This window comes from Ctenocephalides felis, unplaced genomic scaffold (genome assembly GCF_003426905.1).
Source record: "Ctenocephalides felis isolate EL2017-DRISC unplaced genomic scaffold, ASM342690v1 CF-g0.4_SCAFFOLD_01886, whole genome shotgun sequence".
Lineage (NCBI taxonomy): Eukaryota > Metazoa > Arthropoda > Insecta > Siphonaptera > Pulicidae > Ctenocephalides > Ctenocephalides felis.
The window spans coordinates 5,684,822-5,710,460 of NW_020538040.1; the positions used below are offsets into that span (position 1 = coordinate 5,684,822).

General features: G+C 28.5%; 2 protein-coding genes and 2 non-coding genes across 4 annotated transcripts; 2 read left to right on the forward strand and 2 right to left on the reverse strand.

Moving 5' to 3' along the window:
- Positions 1-1,507: 1,507 nt before the first annotated feature.
- LOC113378542 lies at positions 1,508-13,962 on the forward strand. Its single transcript, XM_026619091.1, has 7 exons — positions 1,508-1,568; positions 1,824-1,983; positions 2,130-2,191; positions 2,276-2,401; positions 7,842-8,049; positions 8,152-8,228; positions 13,760-13,962. Exons 1-7 carry the CDS (start codon positions 1,508-1,510, stop codon positions 13,960-13,962), a joined length of 897 nt encoding a protein of 298 aa, XP_026474876.1.
- Positions 4,035-4,116, reverse strand: Trnas-cga. The gene has a single exon. It is a non-coding gene; the product is annotated as a tRNA-Ser (tRNA).
- On the forward strand, positions 4,699-4,780 carry Trnas-aga. Its single transcript has one exon. It is a non-coding gene; the product is annotated as a tRNA-Ser (tRNA).
- A 4,602-nt stretch (positions 13,963-18,564) lies between the features above and the next one.
- On the reverse strand, positions 18,565-25,498 carry LOC113377991 (mediator of RNA polymerase II transcription subunit 27). The gene is made up of 6 exons (XM_026618478.1): positions 25,271-25,498; positions 25,011-25,155; positions 24,761-24,885; positions 21,374-21,467; positions 21,056-21,262; positions 18,565-18,757 (listed from the first exon to the last, which is right to left on the reverse strand). Exons 1-6 carry the CDS (start codon positions 25,441-25,443, stop codon positions 18,623-18,625), a joined length of 879 nt encoding a protein of 292 aa, XP_026474263.1. The 5' UTR covers positions 25,444-25,498; the 3' UTR covers positions 18,565-18,622.
- Positions 25,499-25,639: the final 141 nt, after the last annotated feature.

A 25,639-nucleotide genomic window follows, 5' to 3' on the forward strand; every position in this document is an offset into this window, starting at 1 on the left:
ATATTACAAATGTATTATGAGTGGATAATAGATATTAATTTGGAAATATGAACAAACAACACTCTTTTTGCACTAATTTATTAAATAATAATTTTCACAAACGTTTCGAGACTAGGTTTGTCTCATCATCAGTGTGTTATAATTAAAAAAATTTTAAAATATGGAAATGTAAATTAGCATGTTGTGTTTTTCATTACACGTCGTTCACTGCACGTTGTTCTTTTAATACCAATGTCTTCGGTATTCGTATTCTCTCCTACTTGAAACCACTTGAAATTGTAAGTCACTCAATCAGATAGGAAAAAAAAGGATTAGGGTCCAGTTGAAAAATAGATGTCGTTAGGAGAAAAATATTCTATGATGAGATGGTTTGTTTATAAGATTTGTTATACATTGTTATAATTAAAAGTGTATGTACATATATATAAGCTACAAAGTATGAATGAGATTCAGGTATGTATCATGTAATATATTGGTATCTGTCCGTAAATTTACTGTGTTACTTGTATGGGCTATTAACATCGATTCTGCAATACTTCTTTTAATAAATCTTGTTCATAATATAAAATGAGTGGATTATTGAAATCGAAAACTATGGCTGTTAGAGATAGCGTGGTCTACAAGTGTACTTTTTTGTTGAATGTATTATTCTTACTTTGTTTGCTTGTAATTCGTGCTGTCTTAATCTTTTTTCTAAATTTTGGCATGTTTGTCAATATAAGATGACTCACAGTTCAAACAGTTTATTTTGTATACCACATCTTTTCTTTTTTTAATAGGTGTATTGTCTTTAATGTTTGTGTATATGTCTTGCAGTTGTAGTAAGGGTGACACGGATATGTTAATATTATGTTATTAAAAAGCCTTTTAGATAAAAAGGTGTAAATCTTTGTCTATATATGGAAAATTCACAAAACATTTATTTTCTGATACAGACAAGTGATTTGAGCAATGTGTGGTTATTGATTGTTTGTCTAATAAAAATTTAACTCTATTTTTAATTATTGGACTGATTATTTTGTAAGGGAAACTATTCATGAGTAATGTGTTAATGACTAATTTGATATTGTGATTATGAAATTTGGGTTAGATAAAAGAATTGCATGGTCTACTAAACTGAGAACTGTGGATATCTTATATTGAGAGGTGTAAAAGAATTAAAATTAATATACCTGCCTGACCAGCTATCTTTCTGAACCCAATTGGTAATGCAAATACCGCCGTCGTTAATGAGCTGAACATCAAGAAAATGTATAGAGTTATCTTTTTCTGATTCTTGGTAAATTGTAAATGAGAATTATAATTATTAAATTTTTGAAATATGTTCTCTATATCATTTTGTTAATTAATAGAAGCGTGTCATCGACATATCGAAAATATAGTAGTGGTTTGCAAAATTGTAGAATTCAACACACTGTTCTCTAAATCTTGTAGTACTAAGTCTGCCTAAAACGGGACTTAAAGGACTTCCCATAGGACATCCTCTAATCATAGTATAAAATTTATTATGAATTGGAAATATGAGGCCTTCAGTAGTAAATCTATTCCAGAAATGAATGTTTCGAGAGGTAGTGAAGTGTATTCAACAATTTGCAACGACGTGTAATGAAAAACACAACATGCTAATTTACATTTCCATATTTTAAAATTTTTTTAATTATAACACACTGATGATGAGACAAACCTAGTCTCGAAACGTTTGTGAAAATTATTATTTAATAAATTAGTGCAAAAAGAGTGTTGTTTGTTCATATTTCCAAATTAATATATAGATATATATATATATTATTTACCTTAATTTATCTTTTATCCCACTTCTGCAGATTCAGTATTCCTGTTGCGTTTCCTCCGATTCAAAAAATTCAGCCTCCCATTGGCCCAGGAGGCCATAGAGCGCTATTTGCTCCTTAGACAGGCCTTCGGCATAGCCTTCAGAGATTTGGACTTCAAGAAACCGAACATGGAAGAACTTCTTAACCTCGGGTAAGGAAAACAATCATCATCTGGTAACACTAACACTTTGTTTTGTTATAATGAATTATTTTCAGTTACTTGTTTCCTTAATAATTGTCATCTGGTAACACTAACACTTTACCTTGTTGTAACGTCCTGGTCTCTTTTGTTTTCAGTTACTTGTTTCCTTGCCCTGAGCGCGATTCTAAAGGACGCAGGATTATTGTCGCTAGACCAGGTAATAATAAATAATAATAGATATATATATATATATATATATGCATAATTTCAATATAATTTTATTTATATCTTATTCTATTAGGGGTTCAACCCTCATCGGTTCACAAACGAGGACATGTGCAGAATTCACGGAATTGTTTACGAAACCCTCATGGAGGAGGAGGAAAGTCAGATTCATGGATTTGTACATTTTGCCGATGGGGTTGGGGTTAGTTTTCCGCATTTGACCCTTTTCACTCCAAAGGAGGCCATACGTATCGTCAAGAACGGAGAGGTAAGGCAAATATAAAAGACAATACTGTTTAATTTGTTATCTTACTATGGGATAATGGTAGAAGAATAACTAGTGGTGTATGGCATTGTGCCTTAAGGCAAATTGCTGGAACTTCCCCTAACGTAATGAAATATTCGAGGAATATTAAACCTTTTCAAATATATTATTACAAATACTGTAATTGTTTCATTATTTTTGCATTATCTTGTTATATGTGAGCAAATCAAATGTAAATCATAAATCATAAATCAATTTATCTACAGAACATTAACAATCGTCATTTCATTTCGAATTCTATTTCAAAAAAACAAAATAGTTGCCTAATTTACACAAAATTGAAAAAGTGCTCCCAAATAGTCACAGTCTAAACGCATTTGCAAATAATTCTGTGCGACATTTTCACTTATACTGTGCTTGGCCTGGTGGCATTTTCACATTTTTCAATAGTTTTCTTCTTTCACAAAATTGGAAAAGTGCTCCAGTACATAAACAGTCTAAACGGCACTTGGCTAAACATTTGTACCAGAGTGGCGCTTAGACTGTGCTTAGTCTGGGTGATTTTTTGAAATTTTAATTCAAAATTACAAAAACATTTTGTGGAAAATAAAAAAAAGATGTAATATTTTTTTATCCTCAAAAGTAATTGTTTTGTCAATACAAGCAGAAAGTTCTTTGAATCATTCAAATCGGACGCTTAGTTCACTCGAAATCTGCCATTTTTTGCACATTTAGCTCTGTATCTCCGCAATGGCGGGACCTGCCTTTGCCAAAACCTAATAACCTCTTCTCCCAATCATTACAAATTGAATGTTTTTTAGATCATTCAAATGCGATACTCCGTTCTCTCAAAAACTCAAATCGGTTGATCCGTGCGCCCGAAAACGTGGACGAAAAAATGCGGACATACAAAACACACATCCAATTAGTTTCTGAAGTATGCCAAAATGTTCAGAAACCTTCAAAACGTCGAGAAGTTATAAAAGACCCTTTTAATGATAATAATAGTAAAATAAAATGACTACTGACGAGCAAATTAATGAAAAAGGACTCTACTGACGAGCAAAGTAAAATAAAAAGACTATACTGACAGACAAAGTAAAATAAAAGGACTTTGGTGACGAGTAAAGTGAAATATTTAGATAGAAAAGGAGAAAGGGATGATCAAAAAGTGAAATAAAACGACATTCTAACAATAAGACACTCTCATATTTCACAAATAGTTTTAATATTGCTAAAAAACATTTTTCATTTTGGAGGAAGAAAATTTTTATAACCTTATGCATTAATTACAATTTATCAGTAATTTCGAATTCAAACGGTTAATAAAGAAACCAACTTCATAGCGTGTGCATTTTGTTTCGAATTCTATGCAGTTATTTTTTCCTAAAACTAAAATGGCAGTAGACACATTATATTTTATGCAATTGACAGTAAAACGTATAAAAATGCTATTAAATATTGAAAGAATCTTTGGGAAAGTATTTTTTTAAATAAACTATTCGTCTCAATAATAACTCTAGTAGTAATAAAATTAAATTAAATAAAAATTTGAGTAAAAAAATAATTTCGCAGCCGGTAGGATTCGAACCTACGCTCCCAGAGGGAATCTGATTTCGAGTCAGACGCCTTAACCACTCGGCCACGACTGCTTCGAGAACATTCCATGTTAAACGCTCATATATACTCGGCACGTGGAGAGAAACTAGTTAGACGAATGTTTGGTAGTGGACATTGTCAGTGATAAATTTCGATTATATTATATTATACATTACTAATGTAACATTAGTAATTTGTTTAAATTATATTACTACTCAAAATAGAAGTATCAAACCTAGGTTATTTAAATGTTGCTATTTATTCGCCAATACTGTTCTTTTATCTCTAATTTTATTCGGCTAGCATGAATAGTTTCTTATCTCGCACCCTTAATTACGCCAGTGAATTCCCTTTTGTTTTTTCGAAAGGTTAATATTATTATTATTACACTATTCATTTGTTTAAAATATTATTTTTAATGATAAACGCGACGTTTGACTAAAGTCATTTTTTTTCAAAATTTCCAAAGTTCTAATTTCTTCAAAATTTGAATCGTTGTTAAAAAAATTAATTTTCGGTACGGGAAGTTCCAGCAATTTGCCTTAAGGCACGATGCCATGTATAACTAGTAATTATAATTATTATAATGTTCGTACGCAACTAAGTGTTCGATATTAGTCGTACGTGGAGCATGTGCAGTCGTGGCCGAGCGGTTAAGGCGTCTGACTAGAAATCAGATTCCCTCTGGGAGCGTAGGTTCGAATCCTACCGACTGCGAAATTATATTTTTTATTTATTTTATTAATTTTTTTTCACAAAAACATTCCTAATCCTAACAATTATTGAAAAGTAATGAAAATATGTTTTAAATTTTCCTTAATTGTTACAATATTCGGCTTAAACTTGCAACCATGACTTAAAATGCAACTGCTGTTTGCAAAATGCAAATGTTTTTTCATCTTAATAAAAAAAAATATTTAAGATGAATGATTAATATTTTAATGATAAGGTACACGTTAAATAGTATTTCTCACTGTTTTTCGTTTTCTATTTTTGTTTATCGCAAAAAATTTGGTATGACTATAAACAAAAGAAAAGTATAACCATATTTTAGTTAGACAAATTTTTTCGTCTCAGTAATCAAGTAGGTCAAATAAAATTAAATATGAATATAATTAAATAAAAATAGCTTGCTCTATAATATGATCGTTTAATGATGAATTATTTAAAAAGCCAAATCTCCGATAAAATAGGGATGTTATGTTATGGGTCTATCTTCGCATGAGTTGATAGTAACAAACAGTCAAAAAGCATCTTAAGTTAGAGTTAAAAGATAACACATAAAAGTATATTTTAATTTTGAATTCTAACGGTATATGAAGAAAACCAACTTCATGACGTGTGCATTATGTTCAACATTAATTACAGTTATTTTTGAAAAAAAAAGATTAATATGTAATGAAAAAATATTAGCAAGAGATAAATAAATAAATAAAAGATAATGGATATTTAAATAAAAAACAACTATTGAAAACTAACCAAAATAAAATTAATACTAAATACTTAAAGATATTATTTTGATTTTGAATCCCAACGGCTAATGAAGAAAAACCAACTTCAGGGCGTGTGCATTATGTTGAAAATTATTTACAGTTATTTTGAGCAAAGCCAAAAATGGATGCAGTTACAATATGCATTATATTATGCAGTATATACATGATTACCAAGAAAAATAAGATACCTTTTTAGTAGAGTTCTTGCTCAGAGTGCTATCTAATTTTTTAAATAATAATTTTGTTTTGACAAACTACGTTTTCACAACTAGATACAATTTTCTCGTTAGTAGAGTTAAATTTAACTACTCTTGTTTGTTTATCAGCGAAGTTCTGCTGTTGTTTCCTAAAATCGTTTATGCTGGTCAGTAGAGTCACTTTTTACTTCTATAAATTCTGTTTGATCGTCAATAGAGTTTGTTTCTTTCCTAAAATCGTGCCAGCATGTAGGTAGAATTTCCTTTTCTCATGAAATCGTTTTTGTTTCTTAGTAGAATTCCTTTTATTAATTTTTTTCCTAATATCAAAATTGCTCGTCAGTACAGTTCTTTTTATGTTTTTTAAGATCGTGCAAAGTAGAGTTACTTTTTCATTTTCTAAATCGAGTTTATTCATCAGTAGAATTCTTATTCTCTCTTGTGTTCCTCGCTCGTCAGTAGAATTCCTTATTTTCTTTTTAAATTATGTTTGGTCGTCAGTAGAGTCCTTTTTTCTTTTCATTATTTAATTTCCTTGTCAGTAGATTTTTTTATCTTTACATTTTTAACATCGCTCGTCAGTAGAGTTCTTTTTTTCTTTACATTTTTAACTTTGCTTGTCATTAGAGTTCTTTTTTGATTTTTATTTTTCAGTTTGCTTGCCAGTAGAGTTTCTCTTTTATTTAAATCTAATTTGTTCATCAGTAGAATTCTATTTTTCTCTTGAAATTATGTTTTCTCCTTAGTAGAGTCCTTTATTTTTCTTTAAATAGCGTATACTCGACAGTAGAGTTCTTTAAATTATCTATCAATCGAAGTTGTTTGTCAGTAGACTTCTTTTTTTTGTTTCTCATGATTAAGATTGCACGTCAGTAGAGTTCTATTTTACTTTTCCAAAAACAAGTTTAGTTGTCAGTAGAGTCCTTTTTTATTTCCTAAAACCAATCAAGTTTGTTCGACAGTAGAGTTTCCTTTTTTCTTTAAATCATGTTTGCTCGTCCTGAGAGATTTAAAGAAATTTGACGAGCAAATTCGACTTTAGAAATCCAGAAAAAGACTCTACTGACGAGCAACGAGTTTTTGGAAAACGAAAAAAGACTTTTTTAAAGAGCAAACTCGATTTTAGAAAACAAAAAAGAAACTCCATTTACGATCGAACCCAATTTAAATAAAAAAGAACTCTACTGACAAGCAAACACGATTTCAAGAGAAAAAAGACTCTACTGATTTAAAGGAAAAAACTCTACTGACGAATAAACTCGATTTAAAAGAAAAAAAGAACTCTACTGAAGAGGAAAAATGAACTCTGCGAACGAGTAAACAAGATTTTACGAAATAAAAAAGAAACTCTACTGATGAACAAACAATAATTTAAAGAAAAAACAACTCTACTGACAAGGAAAAAACTCTACTGACGAGCAAACAACAATTTACGAAACAAAAATAAACTGTACTGACGAGCAAATATCAGACAATTCAAATTAACAAATAAAAGAACTCTACTAACGAGCAAATTAATAAATTAGTCAGTAGAATTCTATTTTTTATTTATATTTCACAAAAAAGAACTCTACTGACGAGCAAAATAATAACCCAAACCTCGAATAACCTAAAAAATTATGTGGAAACATAATTTAATTTACATTAGTCAGTAGAGTCACTTTTCTATTCACTATTTTGAATTTCAGTTTGCTCGTCAGTAGAGTCCTTTTTTATAACATTGTATTCTTTTTCAGTTTGCTCGTCAGTAGAGTCCCTTTTGTATAACAATGTCTCAATTGGTAATATTTAATTTTATAACATATAATTTGATCTATAATTTTATTTCTTGTGAAGAAAATCATTTTGCTCGTTAATAGAGTCTCTTTTCTATGTTAAGTTTTATATCTCACGTTGCTCGTCAGTAGAGTCCCTTTTTTATTTATTGTGAAACGCCTGATCGCACATCAAACATTGCTATTAACTCATACACACATAGACCCGTAACATATCTATTTTGGCTCCTAATATATAATAATTATCATTTAGAGTGTAGAGATGTGGTGGTCCAGTGGTCACAGTATTTATCAATTATCCTTTTTCCCTCAGAGGACTCTCCCGATGAGACACAAAGAGGGTCACGTGATCAACGCCCATCCTTCGTTAAAGTTCGCCGTCGACTTCGGCTTCAGCCTGATTCCCGAAAAGATGCGAAAGAGGGTTCACATGTACACGAGCATGGACGATGTCGCGTACGAAGACAAACATCTTTTGCCGAAGGAATACGGCGGCACGATGCCCATGGAGGAAATGATAGGTAAATAATGGATAACTTTAAAACCATTCGTTTAGTATTGTTGGTGTGTGAGAAGAGTTTGTTGGGGATTGAATGAGGTATAATTTTGTCTAATATTATAAGGGTCTGGGGTAACTCGGTGTACTTTAAAATAGCAATTGAAAATGATGATGTAGTTATAATTGTAGGAGTTTGTAAAAGTGCTTGTTTATTATATGTGTCATAACTTTAAAACCATTCGTTTAGTATGGTTGGTGTGTAAGAAGAGTTTGTTGGGGATTGAATGAGGTATAATATTGTCTAATATTATTATGGTGTAGGGTAAGTCGGTGTACTTTAAAATAGCAATTAAAAATGAAGTTGCAGTTGTAGTTGTAGGAGTTTGTAAAAGTGCTTGTTTAGTATATGCGTTGTAACTTTAAAACCATTCGTTTAATATGGTTGGTGTACGAGACAAAATTGTTCAGAATTAAATAGTGACTAATATTGTCTAATATCATTTTGTCCTATATCAACTCGGTATACCCCAAAATCTAAATAAAAAATACAACATGACATTTTTAGGCTAATATCTTTTATATATAATTTTTTTTCTTTCTAAATTGTATTTGCTCATCAGTAGAGTCCCTTTTCTCTCTTTAAATTATGTAGTGAGGAGTTCCTCTTTCTCATCATCAAATTTGTTCGTCAGTAGAGTCCCTTTTTATCTTTCTGATCATTTTAAGCTCATCAGTAGAGTCCTTTTTTCTTAAATTGAGCAAATTACTTTGTCCATTTTATATTGTGTTTGCTTGTCAGTAGAGTTCCTTTTTTGTTTCCTAAAATCGTGTTTGGTTGTCAGTAAAGTACTTTGTCCATTTTTAAATTGTATTTGCTCGTCGGTAGAGTCCTTATTTTCCTTGAAATTGCGTCTAACTGACAAGCAAATATAATTTTTAAAAAAAGGACTCTACTGACAAGCAAACACGATTTATAGAGAAAAAATAACTCTTCTGACGAGCAAATGTAATTTAAAAAGTGCAAAGGAACTCTACTGACAAGCAAATATAATTTTTTACTAGTGGTGTATGGCATCTAATTCTTCTTAATAACAAATAAAACTAGTGATGTATGGCATCGTGCCTCAAGGCAAATTGCTGGAACTTCCCGTACCGTAACGAAATATTCAAGAAATTTTAAACGTTTTCAAATATATTATTACAAATACTGTTTGACTTTCATTATTTTTGCCATCTTGTTTGTTATATCTGAGCAAATCAAATGTAAATCATAAATCAATTTATCTCCAATAAACATTAACAATCGTCATTTCAGTTCGAATTCAATTTAAAAAAAATAGTTGCCTAATTTACACAAAATTGAAAAAGTGCTCCCGCATAGTCACAGTCTAAACGCATTTGCAAACAATTCTGTGCGACATTTTTACTTATACTGTGCTTGGCTTGGCGGCATTATAACATTTTTCAATAGTTTTTGTTTTGTTTTCACAAAATTGGAAAAGTGTTCCAGTACGTAAACAGTCTAAACGCTCTTGGGTAAACATTTGCACAAGAGTGGCGCTTAGACTGTGCTTAGTTTGGGTCATTTTTTTATTTGAATTTTTAATCCAAAATTACAAAACTTTTTATGGGAAATAAAAAAAAAAGTTAGAATTTTTTATCCTCAAAAGCAATTCTTTTGTCAATACTCTACTCAATATAAAGGACTCTACTGACGAGCACGTTTACAAAAATATATTACAAACAATTTTGAAACAAAAGAACTCTACTCTCGAGCAAATTAGGAGGATTATTGGTAAAATGTCATTTAAGAAAAATTAAAGGACTCTATTGACGAGCAAATTCAGGAAAAAGAATATTAGATGTTCATTTTACACAAAAGGAACCCTACTAACGAGCAAATTAAAAAAAAAACGGAATTTTCTATTTAAAAAGAAATGTTGTGATGTGTTTCACAAAAGAACTCTACTGGCGAGAAATATTATATATTACTAATTTTCATTAGTTTATTATTATTGATTGCGGCTTGCTTATGAATAAATAAATAAATGCCATTTTGAAGTAAAAATTACGAAAATTATCCAAGCTAAGCACAGTCTCAGTGACAACCTGGTACAAATGTTTTCACGAGTGCGATTAGATTGTTACTTCACCAGAGCACTTTTCAAATTTTATGTAAATTATTTATAAAAATTACATTTTGAGTTAAAAAATCGAAAAATGAACCATACTCCGCACAGTCTAAGTGACAACGCTGTACAAATGTTTTCATGAGTGCGTTTAGAATGTGACTGTACAGGTGCACTTTTCCAATTTTGAGAAATTTATTGAAAAAAAAAAGATGAGGTCTAAGCACAGTCTAAGTAACAACCCGGTACAAATATATTTGCGGGTGCGTTTAGACTGTTACTGTACTGGAGCAATTTTCAAGTTTTACATAATTTATTATAGAAATGCCATTTTTAGTTAAAAAAAAAATCGAACAATGATCCAAACTAGGCACAGTCTAAATAACAACCTGGTACAAATTTATTTGGAAGGGTGTTTAGACTGTTACTGTACTGGAACAATTTTCAAACTTTATGTAAATTATTTATTTGAAAAAATTTTTTACATTTTGAGTTAAAAAATAAAACTAGTGGAATATGGCATCATGCCTTAAGGCAAATTGCTGGAACTTCCCGTACCGTAATGAAATATTCGAGAAATTTTAAACGTTTTCAAATATATTATTACAAATAATGTAACTATCATTATTTTTGCTATCTTGTTTTATCCGAGCAAATTAAGTGTAAATCATAAATCATAAATCAATTTATCTCCAGAACATTAACAATCATCATTTCATTTCGAATTCAATTTAAAAAAAAATAGTTGTCTAATAATTTACACAAAATTGAAAAAGTTCTCCCGTATAGTCACAGTCTAAACGCATTTGCAAATAATTCTGTGCGACATTTTCACTTATACTGTGCTTAGCCCGGCGGCATTTTCACATTTTCATTCAATAGTTTTCACAAAATTGGAAAAGTGCTCCAGTACATAAACAGTCTAAACGCACTTGGGTAGCAGATTTGTACCAGAGTGGCGATTAGACTGTGCTTAGCCTGGGTCATTTTTTGAATTTTTAATCCGACGAGCGTATTATATTTTTATATAAATATTTTTTACAAATTACTTTGCTCGTCTGTAGAGTCCCTTTTTTATCTCTAAATTATGTTTTTTAGTAGAGTCCCTTTTTATCACTCTTGCTCGTCGGTAAAGTCCTTTTTATCTTTTTAAATCGTTTTTACTTGTCAGTAGAGTTCTTTGTACTTTTTCAAATTGTGTTTGCTTGTAAGTTGAGTTCTTTTTCTATCTTGATGTCGCATTTGCTCGTCAGTAGAGTTCCTTCTTATAATTAAATGTTGATTAATCGTCAAGAAAGTTGTGACAATATATTTATGGCAATTTAAATTGGTTCGTCAGTAGAGTCAGTTTTTTCTTTCAAAATCTTATTTGCTTGTCAGTGAAGTGCTTTCTACGTTTAAATCGTATTTGCTCTTCAGTAGAGTCCCTTCTTTATATCTAAATTATATTTGCTCGTTAAGAGACCCTTCTTTACCTCTAAATTACGTTTGCTCGTCAGTAGAGCCCCTTTCTTTACCTCTAAATTACGTTTGCTCGTCAGTAGAGTTCCCTTTCTTATTTCCTGAAATCATGTTTGCTCGTCAATAGAGTTCTTTTTTCTCTATAAATCGTGTTTGTTCGTCAGTAGAGTTCCTTTTTTCTGTAAATAATGGTTGCTCGTCAGTAGACTCCTTTTTTTTTCTAGATGATATTTTATTAATATGCACCTTATGACTAATTTTATTAATACTTAAAGAACTCTACTATCGAGCAAATATAATTAAAACAAGAAAAGAACTCTACTGAAGAGCAAATAGTATCTAGATTCAATAAAGAAGTAAAATGTGAGAAAAATAAAAAATAAAACATCATAAGGATACCAAAAAGAACTCTACTGGCAATCAAACTAAATACTGTCCTAATTTTGCTCGTTATTAGAGTCCTTAGATTTTAATTTTTATTTATGTATTGTAACATTTTTCATAATTTATTTACTTATTTAATTACTATAATATTTTTTATAATTTAATTTTTTGTCAGTAGAGTCCCTTTTTTTAAAGAAACGTCGAAATTCAGTTTGCTCGTCAGTAGAGTTCACTTATTATATAGTAAAATAAATAAATAAAATAAAATGAAAAAAAAAATACAAATTAGAAGCTAAGACAAAATGGACTCTACTGACGAGCAAAACTGGGACAAGGTTCAGTTTGTTCGTCAGTAGAGTCCCTTTTTTTAAAAAAAACGTCGAATTCTGTTTGCTCGTCAGTAGAGTCCACTTCTTATTATATAGATAAATAAATAAATAAAATAAATAGAAAAAATAAATAATGCAAAAATTAGAAGCTAAGACAAAATGGATTCTACCGACGAGCAAAAGTGGGACAATATTCAGTTTGTTCGTCAGTAGAGTCCCTTTTCTTCTATTGACATTTTTCACCGAAATTTGTCTCTGGTCGTATTGTTAATTTTGCTCGTCAGTAGAGTCCACTTCTTAATAAATAAGTCACCTCTCAGTTTGTCCGTTAAAATCCTTAAGACAAATTTTAGTTTGCTCGTCTGTAGAGTCCCTAAAGCACATCTAAAAATGTAATTGAAACTCAAATCAAGGGTACAACTTTGCTTCTGCCGCTTATTTAAAGAACTCTCATAGTAAAAACGGCGAAAGCAAAGTTGTACATGTAATATTGAGCACAAATAATTTTGGTTTTGTTCAGTCGCTTGTAACTTCCAAACCATTCGTTAAATACGAATGATGTCTTCGGCAAACTTATGCAAAATTAAATTATAAACAATATTGTCTAACACCATAACGCTCTACAGCAACTCGGTATACTTTAAAATCGTCATTAAAATCAAAACAATTTCTGTAGAGCCAATTTTTAATGAAAAAACGAGTTTTGAGGTATAAATTTCTACTTTTTCTTCAATAGTTTCTGAATGGTTCGTCTGATACAAAAGCAACCTTTGACAGATTTGTGTAGAATTAAATTATCTACAACTTTGTCTAACATCATAATGCTCTAGAACAACTCGATATACTCTAAACTAGTCTAAATGCACTAAGATATTCTCATACCACGAATCACAATGATACCGACTAAAAGTATTAGCCTTTATTTGTTCAAAGTGCTGTAACTTCTAAACCATTCGTTTAATATGAATGATATCTTCGACAAACTTATGTAAAATTAAATTATAAATAATATTGTCTAACACTATAACACCCTAAAGCAATTCGATGTACTCTAAAAACACTTATTAGATATACAACTTTGCTTCCGCCTTTATTGCAAATAACTCGTATAGTAATAACGGCGGAAGCATAGTTGTACTTGTAATATTAAAAGCAAATAATATGTTTTATTGTTTATAACTTCCAAACCATTCGTTTAATATGAATGGAATATTCAACAAATTTATTCAAAATTAAATAATAAACAATATTGTCTAACACTATAACACCCTACAGCAACTCGGTATACTCTAAAAACGCTCTTAAAAACATATCAATTACACAACTTTGCTTCCGCCATTATTGTAAACAATTCGTATAACAATATCGGCGGCAGCAAAGTTGTACACCAAAATCTTAATTCATCCTTTTCTATTTTTCTATTATTTAGAATTGTTCAAAGTGAAACTGGAAGCTCGCCGCGACTTGGTCCTGTCCAACGATAAAATGGCAGTGCGGCTAGATATGTACAGTGCTAGGGAGCGCGAAGGCGCTGTTTCGGCATTGAAGCACAAACCCGGTATGAGCACCACCGACGAGAACGAGACCATGATCGGCATGTCGGGCAGTTTCAGAAAGTTGGAAGTCGATTAAATAATAATAATAATAATAATAATAATAATAATAATAATGATAATAATAATAAGATACACCACTACCACACTTTGTTAGCTTCATACTAAAGAACGTTACGCAAAACGAATTTGGAAAAAAATATAAAAGTCTTTCAGATTTTAAAAATGATATAAAATAGTATGAAACACAATCCATTAGAACATTTCGTTAGTTCTTTACAGGAAGGGAAATACTGTGGCGGTACAAGTAGCGTTGGTTTTGAGAAAAAAAAAAACAGTTAAGACCTCGCGATATTTTGTAATTGATTTTTTAAATGCAAAGAGAGGTATAAGTGTAAGTGATAGTATTATATTATTAGGCTTGCAACGGATAGTATATTCGGCAAATTGCCTAATACCGAATATTCGGCATACTCCAGAGACCGAATTCCGAATATTCGGCAACTATTCGAAAGGTTTTTGGCGCAAGCCTAATTATTTGTTATTTTATAATTGTGATTTGTTAAGTATTATGTTAAGGGTGTCATGTATCATATCATATTCATATCTGCTTGGAAATAAACCTGTTGTATCATAAAAAATGTATTATTTTTCTAATATATATGTTAGCGATTTTGAATTTACGCGCCAGAGTGTATCTAAAAGTTATTTAGTCTATGCTTTGTTGTAACCAACTTCATGTGGACGCCATGTTTGTTTGATTAATAAACCTGTTGTATCATAAAAAATGTATTATTTTTCTAATATATATGTTAGCGATTTTGAATTTACGCGCCAGAGTGTATCTAAAAGTTATTTAGTCTATGCTTTGTTGTAACCAACTTCATGTGGACGCCATGTTTGTTTGATTAATAAACCTGTTGTATCATAAAAAATGTATTATTTTTCTAATATATATGTTAGCGATTTTGAATTTACGCGCCAGAGTGTATCTAAAAGTTATTTAGTCTATGCTTTGTTGTAACCAACTTCATGTGGACGCCATGTTTGTTTGATTAATAAACCTGTTGTATCATAAAAAATGTATTATTTTTCTAATATATATGTTAGCGATTTTGAATTTACGCGCCAGAGTGTATCTAAAAGTTATTTAGTCTATGCTTTGTTGTAACCAACTTCATGTGGACGCCATGTTTGTTTGATTGACATAGAAATGATAGTTCCTCTCTTCTTTTATCTATGGATAGTTCTTTGTTTATTTATCTATGGTTCTTACTTTTATGGACTTCGAGGAGGAAAAACTTTAATTAAAATTAAGAAATCATGACGTAAGATAAATAGTTATTGTTGTTAATATTTATATATTATATTAACGTTTAATTTTATATCAGGTAGTCGAAGGCAAAGTATTAATCTGTGTGATAGTACGGTTGTGTATGTAAAGTCTTCGTTTTAGTATGTGTCTTTTTAATTTCCTCGTCAGTAGAGTTTTTTTTTATAAAATAAATGAAAATCAACTGAAATATTACTTTGCTCGTCGATAATCAGTTTGCCTGAATTCATTTCTATTTTCTCATTAAATCAGTCAGTAGAGTTCCTTTTTCTAGACATCATTTTACTAAATACTTCAACAACTTTTACGAAAAAAGAATCAGTTTGTTCACCAGTACAGTTCCTTTTCTTCTTTTTAATTCATATGGTGGTCAGTAGAGTCTCTTTATAGTAGAATGCTTGCTTCTGGTCTTCACAGAACGAATTATTTTTAAATCGGGTTTGCTCGTCAGAATATTCTATTTTTAATGTTTTTTAAATTGAGTATGCTTGTCAGCAGAGTTCTATTTTAATATTTTTAAAAATTCAGTTTACTCGTCAGTAGAGTTCTATGTTGATTCTTTTCATAATCCAGTTTACTCGTCAGTAGAGTTCTATTTTAATATTTTTCAAAATCCAGTTTGCTCGTGAGTAGAGTTTTATTTTAATATTTTTGTTAAATCGATTTTGTTCGTCAGTAGAGTTCTATTTTTTTTTTTTAAATTGAGTATGCTTGTCAGTAGAGTTCTATTTTAATATTTTTCTAAAATTGAGTTTGCTCGTCCGTAGAGTTCAATTTTAATTGTTTCAAGTTTGTTCGTCCATAGAGTTTCATTTTACCTTTCTTAAATCTACTTTGCTCGTCAGTAGAGTTCTTTCTTATTTTTTTCAAAATCCAGTTTGCTCGTTAGTAGAGTTCTATCTTAATATTTTTAAAAATTCAATTTGCTCGTCAGTAGGATAAGTTCATTTCTCGACTTTTTGAAAGTTTCTGAACATTTTAGAATATCTCAGAAACTAAATGGATGAGTGTGTGTATTTTTTTTGAATAATTTGTATTTTAATTTTAACTTTAGCTAAGTTTATATATATAATTCTTATGAATATTAGACTACGACCTTCATTTTCAATTCGAACAAAATTACTGCACGAAAATGTTTACAAAATACTTCGAGTGTGAAGTTAGCGCGTTTGCAACAGACGTTAAGATTTGAATTACTAAAAATTCACACATTACATTTTTTTTTATTAAAATATTAAGTATTTGGTGCCAAATAAAATGTATGATTAAATTTATAAATCAATATATCAATTTAATAATATATTAATGAAATAAAATTAAACAAAGGGACTCTACTGACGAGCAAACTAAAGATAACATTAAAATAGAGACTATTGACAAGCAAACAAAAAAATAAATGGAATGAAGAGTTAAAACTAAAAGGAAGAGGACTCTACTGACGAGCAAACTAAAAATGAAAAATAGAGGCTCTATTGACGAGTAAACTCAAAAATAAATGAAAAGAGACTCTACTGACAAGCAAACTTATATATAACGAAAAGGGACTTTATTGACGATTAGAAAAAGGACTCTACTAATGACAAAACTAAAGATAAAAAATGTGGACTCTACTGATAAGCATTCTGAAAAAATAAAAGGCCAAGGACTCTACTGACAAACAAATTTAATTAAAAAAAACACTCTACTGAATATCAAGATTTTAGTAAAACATTTTTAAAACTGTTTTCAATTTGGACGTTAGTAGAGTTCTCTTTAATATTGCTCGTCAGTAGATTTCGTTTTCTCTTAAGTTAATTGGTATATAATTTGCTCGTCAGTACAGTTCTACTTTACATTTTCTGAAATCGAATTTGCTCGTCAGTAGAGTTCTATTACTATTTTAGTTCAATTTTTTCTGATTCCACTTTGCTCGTCAGTAGAGTTCTATTTTAATATTTTTCAAAATCAAGTTCGCTCGTCAAGTAGAGATATTTTGATGTTTTTCAAAATCCAGTTTGCTCGTCAGTAGAGTTCTATTTTAATATTTTTCTAAAATCCAGTTTGCTCATCAGTAGAGTTCTATTTTAATATTTGTATAACATATGTATCATCAATCAAAATGATAAAATTGTTATTTAACCTTTGTACGATTTGTAGGTTAGGTTTTATGTGGGAAACGTCTGAACACACACCAAATACATAGCTTTTTGACAGTCCACAAAGCCAGAAAGCGTATTTTTCACTAATAATTTTCAAAAAGTTTATATTTTGAGTTTCTAATAACCCTTGCGACCCGTTTAATAATAATGTCTTTGTGTTCAAATAAAACTACTTACTGCATTCTATTAAATTTGATTGAACATAATCTGTCAAAACCATTTAACATTTGACGTATGAGTCGCCGTCCAATGTTTTATTTTGCATTACACTTCTATAAAAAAAACTTAAATTTTTAAATAAAGTGTCCACGCGGTTTTGAAATAATGTCTCACCTTTCTCACAACCTCTGGATTAGAACGAATATTTCAATGTGGCCAAATCGGTTCAGCCGTTTTTGATTTTTAGCATACCTAACATAATACCGAGCTCCATTTTTAAATATATATATATATATATATATATATATACTAGCAAGCCCAAAGCTAGTATATATATATATATATATATATATATATACTAGCAAACCCGACGAACTCCGTTTCGCCACCAGATGGTTTCGTGAGAAAGATGAAAAAATTTTTTGTTTGTTTTATATTTGAAAAGGAAAAATTTGATTTTATTATACAACAGTAATGAATTTATTTCGATTACAAAAATGAAGTGTTTTTTAGTTGAACTTCTCTAAGTAAATGAAAGTGAATCCGCAAATTATCCGTTTCATTGAAGTGCTCTTTGGTAAACCATATTTTTTGTTTTTTGGTCCGACGTTAAACACAAACAAAGCGGATTGATTTCCAACTCGTGAACAGGCAACGTATAACTGCCCATGTGAAAAACAATGATTTTCTAAATAATCTATATGAAATTTATCCCGCAAACACTAAGTACATTTTTTGTAAAGTCAGTAATTTAATATATAGAACTTTAAAAGTTCATTTTTTTCGAATTACGGTGTCAAACGATTCAAAACTACCTCAAACGTCTATAAATAATATAATGAGGCAAATCGAATTTTCTGGCGAAATGAAACTTTTCCTTCAGAAAAATAAGGCATAATTTTTGAATAACTGGGATTGTTTATAAAAAAATAACATGTCCTTGCCACAGCAAAGCGCGGCCAGATATTATATATACATATATATATATATATATATATATATATATATATATATATCAAATCCTACCAAATAAAATATTTACCATCTCCTTTTCTTCTCTCAATATAACTTTATTCAAAATAATCTCATACAAAATTCTGTTTTCACAATCACATCCTACATTCCTCATGAAAGGGTTCTAAAGTCCTAAAATCCCTCCAAGTAGGAGGAAGGGCACTGTGCAGGTGCAATCCGCACCTTTTACAAGGGGCACTGAATAGGGTTATAAAACTGTGGAACCAGGTCTAGAAAAAAAAAACAAAATTGTCTTGATTAGTTAAAGAAATATAAAAGCCCTGTCATTATAGTAAGTAGACACCTAAAAGTTGTCTCAAAACCTATCATATGTATCATTTTATTATAAAACCTATCATATGTATCATTCTATCATATGTAGGTTTTGAGACAACTTTTAAGTGTCAATATACAAATATTTACTTACAGCTGGGTATCTCGAATTCCGTGATTATTACATAATTTAAGCTTAAATTACTAAATTATAAATAGTAATGCAGAAATAAAAATAGAAAGAGAATTATTTTTGTTTAAATTTGTCAGAAACAAAATTACTGCACGTAAGGAAGGATCATAATGCTTTGAGTGTGAAGTTCTCGCGTTACAACAATGACCGTTAAGATTTGAATTTCAAATTACTAATAAATAATATCTTATTTTATTATCAACAAAAAAAAATCAATATATTAAATCAATATTTCGATATATTTTAATTTAAGAACATGTTATTAAAACAAAGGGACTCTACTGACGAACAAACTCAAAATTGAAAAGAAAAGACTCTCCAGTAAACTCAAAAATAAAAGTGAAAGCGGCTCTATTGACGAGCGAATTAAAAATAAATTTGAAATAGGGATTTTTCTGACGAGCAAATACAAAATAAAATATAAGAAAAGGACTCTACTGACGATCAAACTCAAAAATGTAAAGAAAAAGAGACTCTACAAACGAGCAAATTGACTATAATGACTATAATGACGAACAAATTATAAACAAAGCAAAACAAAAAGGATTCAACTGGAAAGCCTATTGGAAATAAATTTTAAAGAAGGGACTCTACTGACGAGCAAATTAAATTAAAAGAAATAGGGACTCCGCTGGAAAGCAAACACAAAATTGAAGAGAAAAGAGATTACTATCAAGCAAATTGAAAATAAACCAAAAAAGAATGAACTCCGCTGGAAATGCATTTTAAAAAAGGGACTCTACTGACGAGCAAACTCAAAAATGAAAAAAAGTGACTACTAACAAGCAAACTAAAAAAATAAAAGTAAAAGGGACTCTACTGACAAACAAAGTAAAAAATAAAAAAAGGCACTCTACTACCGAGCAAACTCTGAAATAAATGGAAGAGTGACTCTACTGATAAAGTGTAAAAGGGAAAAAACTACTAACTAACAAAATGCAAAACGAGCAAATTAATAACAAACCAAAAAAGAAAAGACTCTACTGATCATCCTTTTAAATAAATTTTAAAACAGGGACTCTACTGACAAGCACACACAAAAATAAATAAAAAAGAAACTAAAAAATGAATAGAGAAGGACTCTACTGTCGAGCAAATTAAAAATATAAAGAAAGGACTCTACTGGCAAGCTAATTGAAATTTAAAGAAATTTTGAAATTGAATTTTAAAGAAAGAACTCTACTGACGAGCAAACTAAAAATAAAATTAAAAAAGCGACTCTACTGACTAACACTCTGTGCGATTCATACTAGAGATTTTTAATTTAGAAATATCTCTACTTACGAGATAACAAAAAATCTATCAAAATTAAGGATGAAATTAGAAAGCTAATAAAATTATCTTTAAATCTGATTATAACAATATACATTGTTTATAACAAAATTAATTTAAAAAAAACTTTGAAACTTTGAAAGTGAACATTTAGTTGCTTATAGATATAAGGAATTGTTTTTTCATTCGGTTACATTTTTTAGATTTACGTTTTAATTGTTTAAATTTGTTCTAACGCCTATACATTATTATATATCATTAAAAAGGTAATAAAATTATCCACAAATCTGTATATAACAATTTAAACCGTTTCAAACAAAATAATATTAAAAAAATTGTTTAATCTTTACAATTGAATACTGAGTCGTACGACGCCATTTTGGTAAACCAATATGTCGGCAGGTTACATTTTTCATATTCCGGTAAATTTCTTTAACAATTTGTTTAAACATGTATATACTATTATATATCATTGGAAAGCTAATAAAAATATCTACAAATCTGTATATAACAATATAAAACTCCCAGAACAAAATAATATTCAAAAAAACGTTTAAATAATAAAATTGGATAACAAACCGAGTTGAAACAAAATGGCTGCACGTAAATGTTGAACAAAATACTTCGAGTGTGAAGTTCGCGCGTTTGAAACAACCGTTAAAATTCAAAATTCAAATTTCAAATAATAATAATAAAGCAAATATTGCAAAGACACAGAACTTGTATAGTATAAAAAAAATAAACACAATTATATTATTCTTTTTATAATAATAATTGTGATTATTATTACCATGAACGATTTAACAGCCAAATCAGGTAAAGTGGGTGAATAAAAATGCAACATAGCAGCGTGTGCATTTTCAGTAACTTTTCTGAAGACTTTATGTCTCGATTCAGTCCACAAATCCAAAGTCTCTCCATGGCCTTTCACGACCACCCATTCTATCATAAGACTCTTAAAGGCTATTACACCTCGAAGGACGTGGCCTAATTGGATCTAAAAGGATAATTAAATAATTGAACAATTATATTAATTATTTATTTTTCTAATTGAATATATTATATATATATATATATATATATAATATATATTATTATTTAATGTTACATGTAGGACTGCATTTGTTGCAAATGGTCTTGATACTGTTATTGTCATATCATTGAAGCCTCTTGATATACTTGTTATTAAAGTATCCACGTTTCTGCAAATAAAATAATTATAAATAAATAAATATATATATATATATATATATATATATATATATATATATGATCATTTAAAAGCCAAAAAATATTTATTGTGAATTGTACAATTTCAAGAATCAAATGTGTTTCATCATTCAGCTTTCAACAAGAAAAAAAAATGTTTACTATAGAAAGTTGTAATTTTAGTATGTTATACTAAAATATATCTACTATATTAACAAATACTAAAATCAATGAGTGTTCTCAGATATTTTTGTAATATTTACATTTTTATGGAAAAGTGCTCCAAAATTCGTAAAACGTAAAAATTAAAACATTTTTAAACAATTGAAATTTTTTTTTCTGAAAACTCGATCAAGATTTTATAAAAATAAATCTAGAACATTTTTAGACCATCTAAAATATTTTTTGATCATCTAGATTTTTTTTTTTAAGAAAATTTAGAACGTATTCAGATCATGCAAAATATTTTTAGAAAACTTAGAACATTTTTGGGCCATGCAGAATAATTTTAAAACATTTACAACATTCTAAAACATTTATAAAATTTAAAACATTTGTGGGGTATCAAGCAGGCTAGACATCGGAGAAAAACATTATAACTTGCCATTTTTATTTATCATAAAATTTTGTAATTAATAAATTGTTTATATTTTCATTCAATGGATTTTATATTTTTAGATTTATAATTACTTCCACACATTTTTGGACCATGTAGAACATTATTAGAAAATTTAGAACATTTTTAGAAAATTTAAAGCATTATTAAAAAAATTAGAACATTTTTGGGAAATCTAGAACATTTTTAGTACACGTAGAACATTTTTAAAAAAATCTAGAACATTTTTAATAAATTTAGAACATTTTTGGGCCACGTAAAATATTTTTAAAGAATCTAGAACATTTTTAGAAAATTAAGAACATTTTTGGACCGTGCAGAATATTTTTAGAAAATTCAGAACAATTTTAGACCACGTAGAACATTTTTAAAAAAAATTTAGAACATAAATTTAGAACATAATATATTTTTAGAAAATTCAGAACATAACACAATTTGGACCATGTAGAAGTTTTTTAGAAAATTTAGAACATTTTTAGACATCGTAGAATATTTTTTAGAAAATTTAGAACATTTTTAGACTACGTAGAACAATTTTAGAAAATTTAGAATATTTTTGGACCATGTAGAACATTTTTAGAAAATTCAGAACAATTTTAGACCACTTAGAACATTTTTTAAACAATCCAGAACATTTTTAGAAAAATTAGAAGATTTTTGGACCGTGCAGATTATTTTTAGAAAATTTAGAACATTTTTAGAAGACGTAAAACATTTTTGAAAAATCTAGAACAATTTTAAAAAATTTAGAACAATTTTGGAGCACTTAGAATATTTTTAAGCATTTAAAACATTTCTAGAAAATTTAGAGCATTTTTAGAAAATTTGGAACATATTTAGAACACATAGAACATTTTTAAAAAATCTAGAACAATTTTAAAAAATCTAGAACAATTTTAGAGCACTTAGAATATTTTTAAAAATTTAAAACATTTCTAGAAAATTTAGAGCATTTTTAGAAAATTTGGAACATTTTTAGAACACATAGAACATTTTTAAAAAATCTAGAACAATTTTAAAAAGTTTAGAACATTTTTCGACCACGTAGAATATTTTTAGAAAATCTAGAACACTTTTAGAAAACTTGGAACAGTTTTGGAAAATCTAGAACATTTTTAGATCACGTGAAAGATTTTTAGAAAATCTAGAACAATTTTAGAAAATTTAGATCATTTTTGGACCATGTAATACATTTTTAGAAAATTTGAAGCATTTTTATAAAATTTAGTACATTTTTAAAAATTTAAAACATTTCTAGAAAATTTAGAGCATTTTCTAGAAAATTTGGAACATTTTTAGAACACATAGAACATTTTTAAAAAATCTAGAACAATTTTAAAAAATTTAGAACATTTTTGGACCATGTAGAATATTTTTAGAAAATCTAGAACATTTTAAGAAATTTTAGAACATTATTGGACCATGTAGAATAATTTTAGAAAATTTAGAACAATTTTAGAAAATCTAGAACATTCTTAGAATATAACATTTTAAAAAAAAATTTAGAACAATTTTAGAAAATTTAGAACATTTTAGAAAAATCTAGAACATTTTTAGAAAATTTAGAACATTTTTAGACTACGTAGAACATTTTTTAAAAATCTAAAACATTTTTGAAAAATCTAAAACATTTTTAGACCATGTACAATATTTTTAGAAAATCTAGAACATTTTTAGAAAATTTAGAACATTTTTGGACCACGTAGAATATTATCATAAAATGTAGAACGTTTTTAAATCATACTGAATAATCATAATAAATTTAGAACATTTTTAGAAAGTTTAGAACGTTCATAAATCATCCAAAACATTTTTAGATCATCAAGAGTATTTTTAAAAAAATTAAAATATCTTTAGAATATCTAAAACATTTTTAGAAAATCTAAAAAAATTTTACACCATCTAGAAATTTTTTATAAAATTTAAAAATATTTTCAAATAATTGAGAACTTTTTTAGATCATGTAAAATATTTTTAGAAAATATAGAACGTTTATAAACCATGTGGAAAATTTGAAATGCTATTAAAAACATTTTTAAAATATTCAGAACAATTTTAGACAATCTAAAACAATAATAAAAAATCAAGAGCGTTTTTCGACCAAGCAGAATTTTTTATAAAAAATCTAGAACATTTTTAGACCACCTTAAACATTTTTAGAAAAACTAACTATTTTTGTAATATTTACATTTTTAATAAAAAATGTACAACAAACTTTGTAAAGAATATTATAAGAAATTCATAGAAAAATTATTTTTTAAAAATAATTTCAGTTGTAAAAAGTTGTAATTTTAGAAAGTTATACTTTAAAATATCTAATATAACATCAAATACTAAAATTGATAAGTGTTCTTAGAAATATTTGTAATATTTACGTTTTTGTAAAAAAAATTACTAAAGAAATATATACAAAGTCTACACAAACCCATTATTATGTCAATTTTTAAAATTAAACCACTTCTCACAAGCCTATAATATTTTAACATATTACTTTCTACTAACAACTTTATCACCGTGCAAAGTTTCATCAATAAATGTTATTATATTCATACAATACAATACAATAAATGGTCATTTGATAATAACATTTTTGTAGAGAAAGAAATATTTTAATATATATATATATATATATATATATATATACATATACAAATAAACATATAAACTTACTGCGGTGGCACATTGTGAAGACTAGTTTGTGTCCTCCGTCTTTTCGCACTGCTTGAATTAATATATGACCTTTTCAAAGCATTTTGACTTAATAAAGACTGTGCTAGGGCACTGTACTCATGAATCTATAAAAAAACAATATATATATATATATATATATATACATACATACATACATACATGTCTATATATATATATATATATATATATATATATATACATATCGATATAAATAATTCTTTCTATATACCTTATCGGTCCACTTATAACTATTAACAAGCTGCGAGTACAAAGCCTGTCTCTCCTGTGTAGTCTCTTGACTTAAATAAGTAGTGTTTGCTAAATTGAATGGCCCGGGGGGCGCATTTAAACTATTCACTGAAGTCTCTACCTCTCTGTTGAAAAAGAAAGAAATTTTGTAGGTTATGAACACAAAAAATGATTTAAAACATTTTTATTATAATTTAAGACATTACATATGTTCCAGTTACTTTTAGATATGACTTTTACCTCAAGTTAACATTAACAGCACTCAGCAATTCTTGTAATTCAATCAAAAACTTTGTGTCTTTAGTATCTTGTCCATGTTCAGTTCTTAAACCTTCTGACAAAGTCTCAAAAACATGTCCGACACTCGAACGGAGCACTTTTATGGCTTTTAAAGCGTTATTTAGTTGTTCCATTGTGTAATTTATTAATAAAACATAAAATAAATTGTTATTATATTACTATTTGCTCAGCATTTCGTATTTAAATATATTTATTTAGAATAACCAAAAATTCACAAGCGTCATCTGTCAAGTTGACAGTTTGCAGTTTGTAGAAGGAGACGCGAATGGTGTGAAGTTGGTTACGGGTTAACGGCGCGTAAATTCAAAA

Coding starts and splice junctions, on each gene's coding strand:
- LOC113378542 (XM_026619091.1), top strand. CDS start 1,508: ATGAATTGGAAATATGAGGCCTTCAGTAGTAAATCTATTCCAGAAATG. Junction 1,984..2,129: donor GAAGAACTTCTTAACCTCGG/GTAAGGAAAACA, acceptor TTTTGTTTTCAG/TTACTTGTTTCCTTGCCCTG. Junction 2,402..7,841: donor ATTTTGCCGATGGGGTTGGG/GTTAGTTTTCCG, acceptor TTTTTCCCTCAG/AGGACTCTCCCGATGAGACA.
- LOC113377991 (XM_026618478.1), bottom strand. CDS start 25,443: ATGGAACAACTAAATAACGCTTTAAAAGCCATAAAAGTGCTCCGTTCG. Junction 24,886..25,010: donor GTTATAAGTGGACCGATAAG/GTATATAGAAAG, acceptor GTTTTTTTATAG/ATTCATGAGTACAGTGCCCT. Junction 18,758..21,055: donor TGGCTGTTAAATCGTTCATG/GTAATAATAATC, acceptor TTTTTTTTCTAG/ACCTGGTTCCACAGTTTTAT.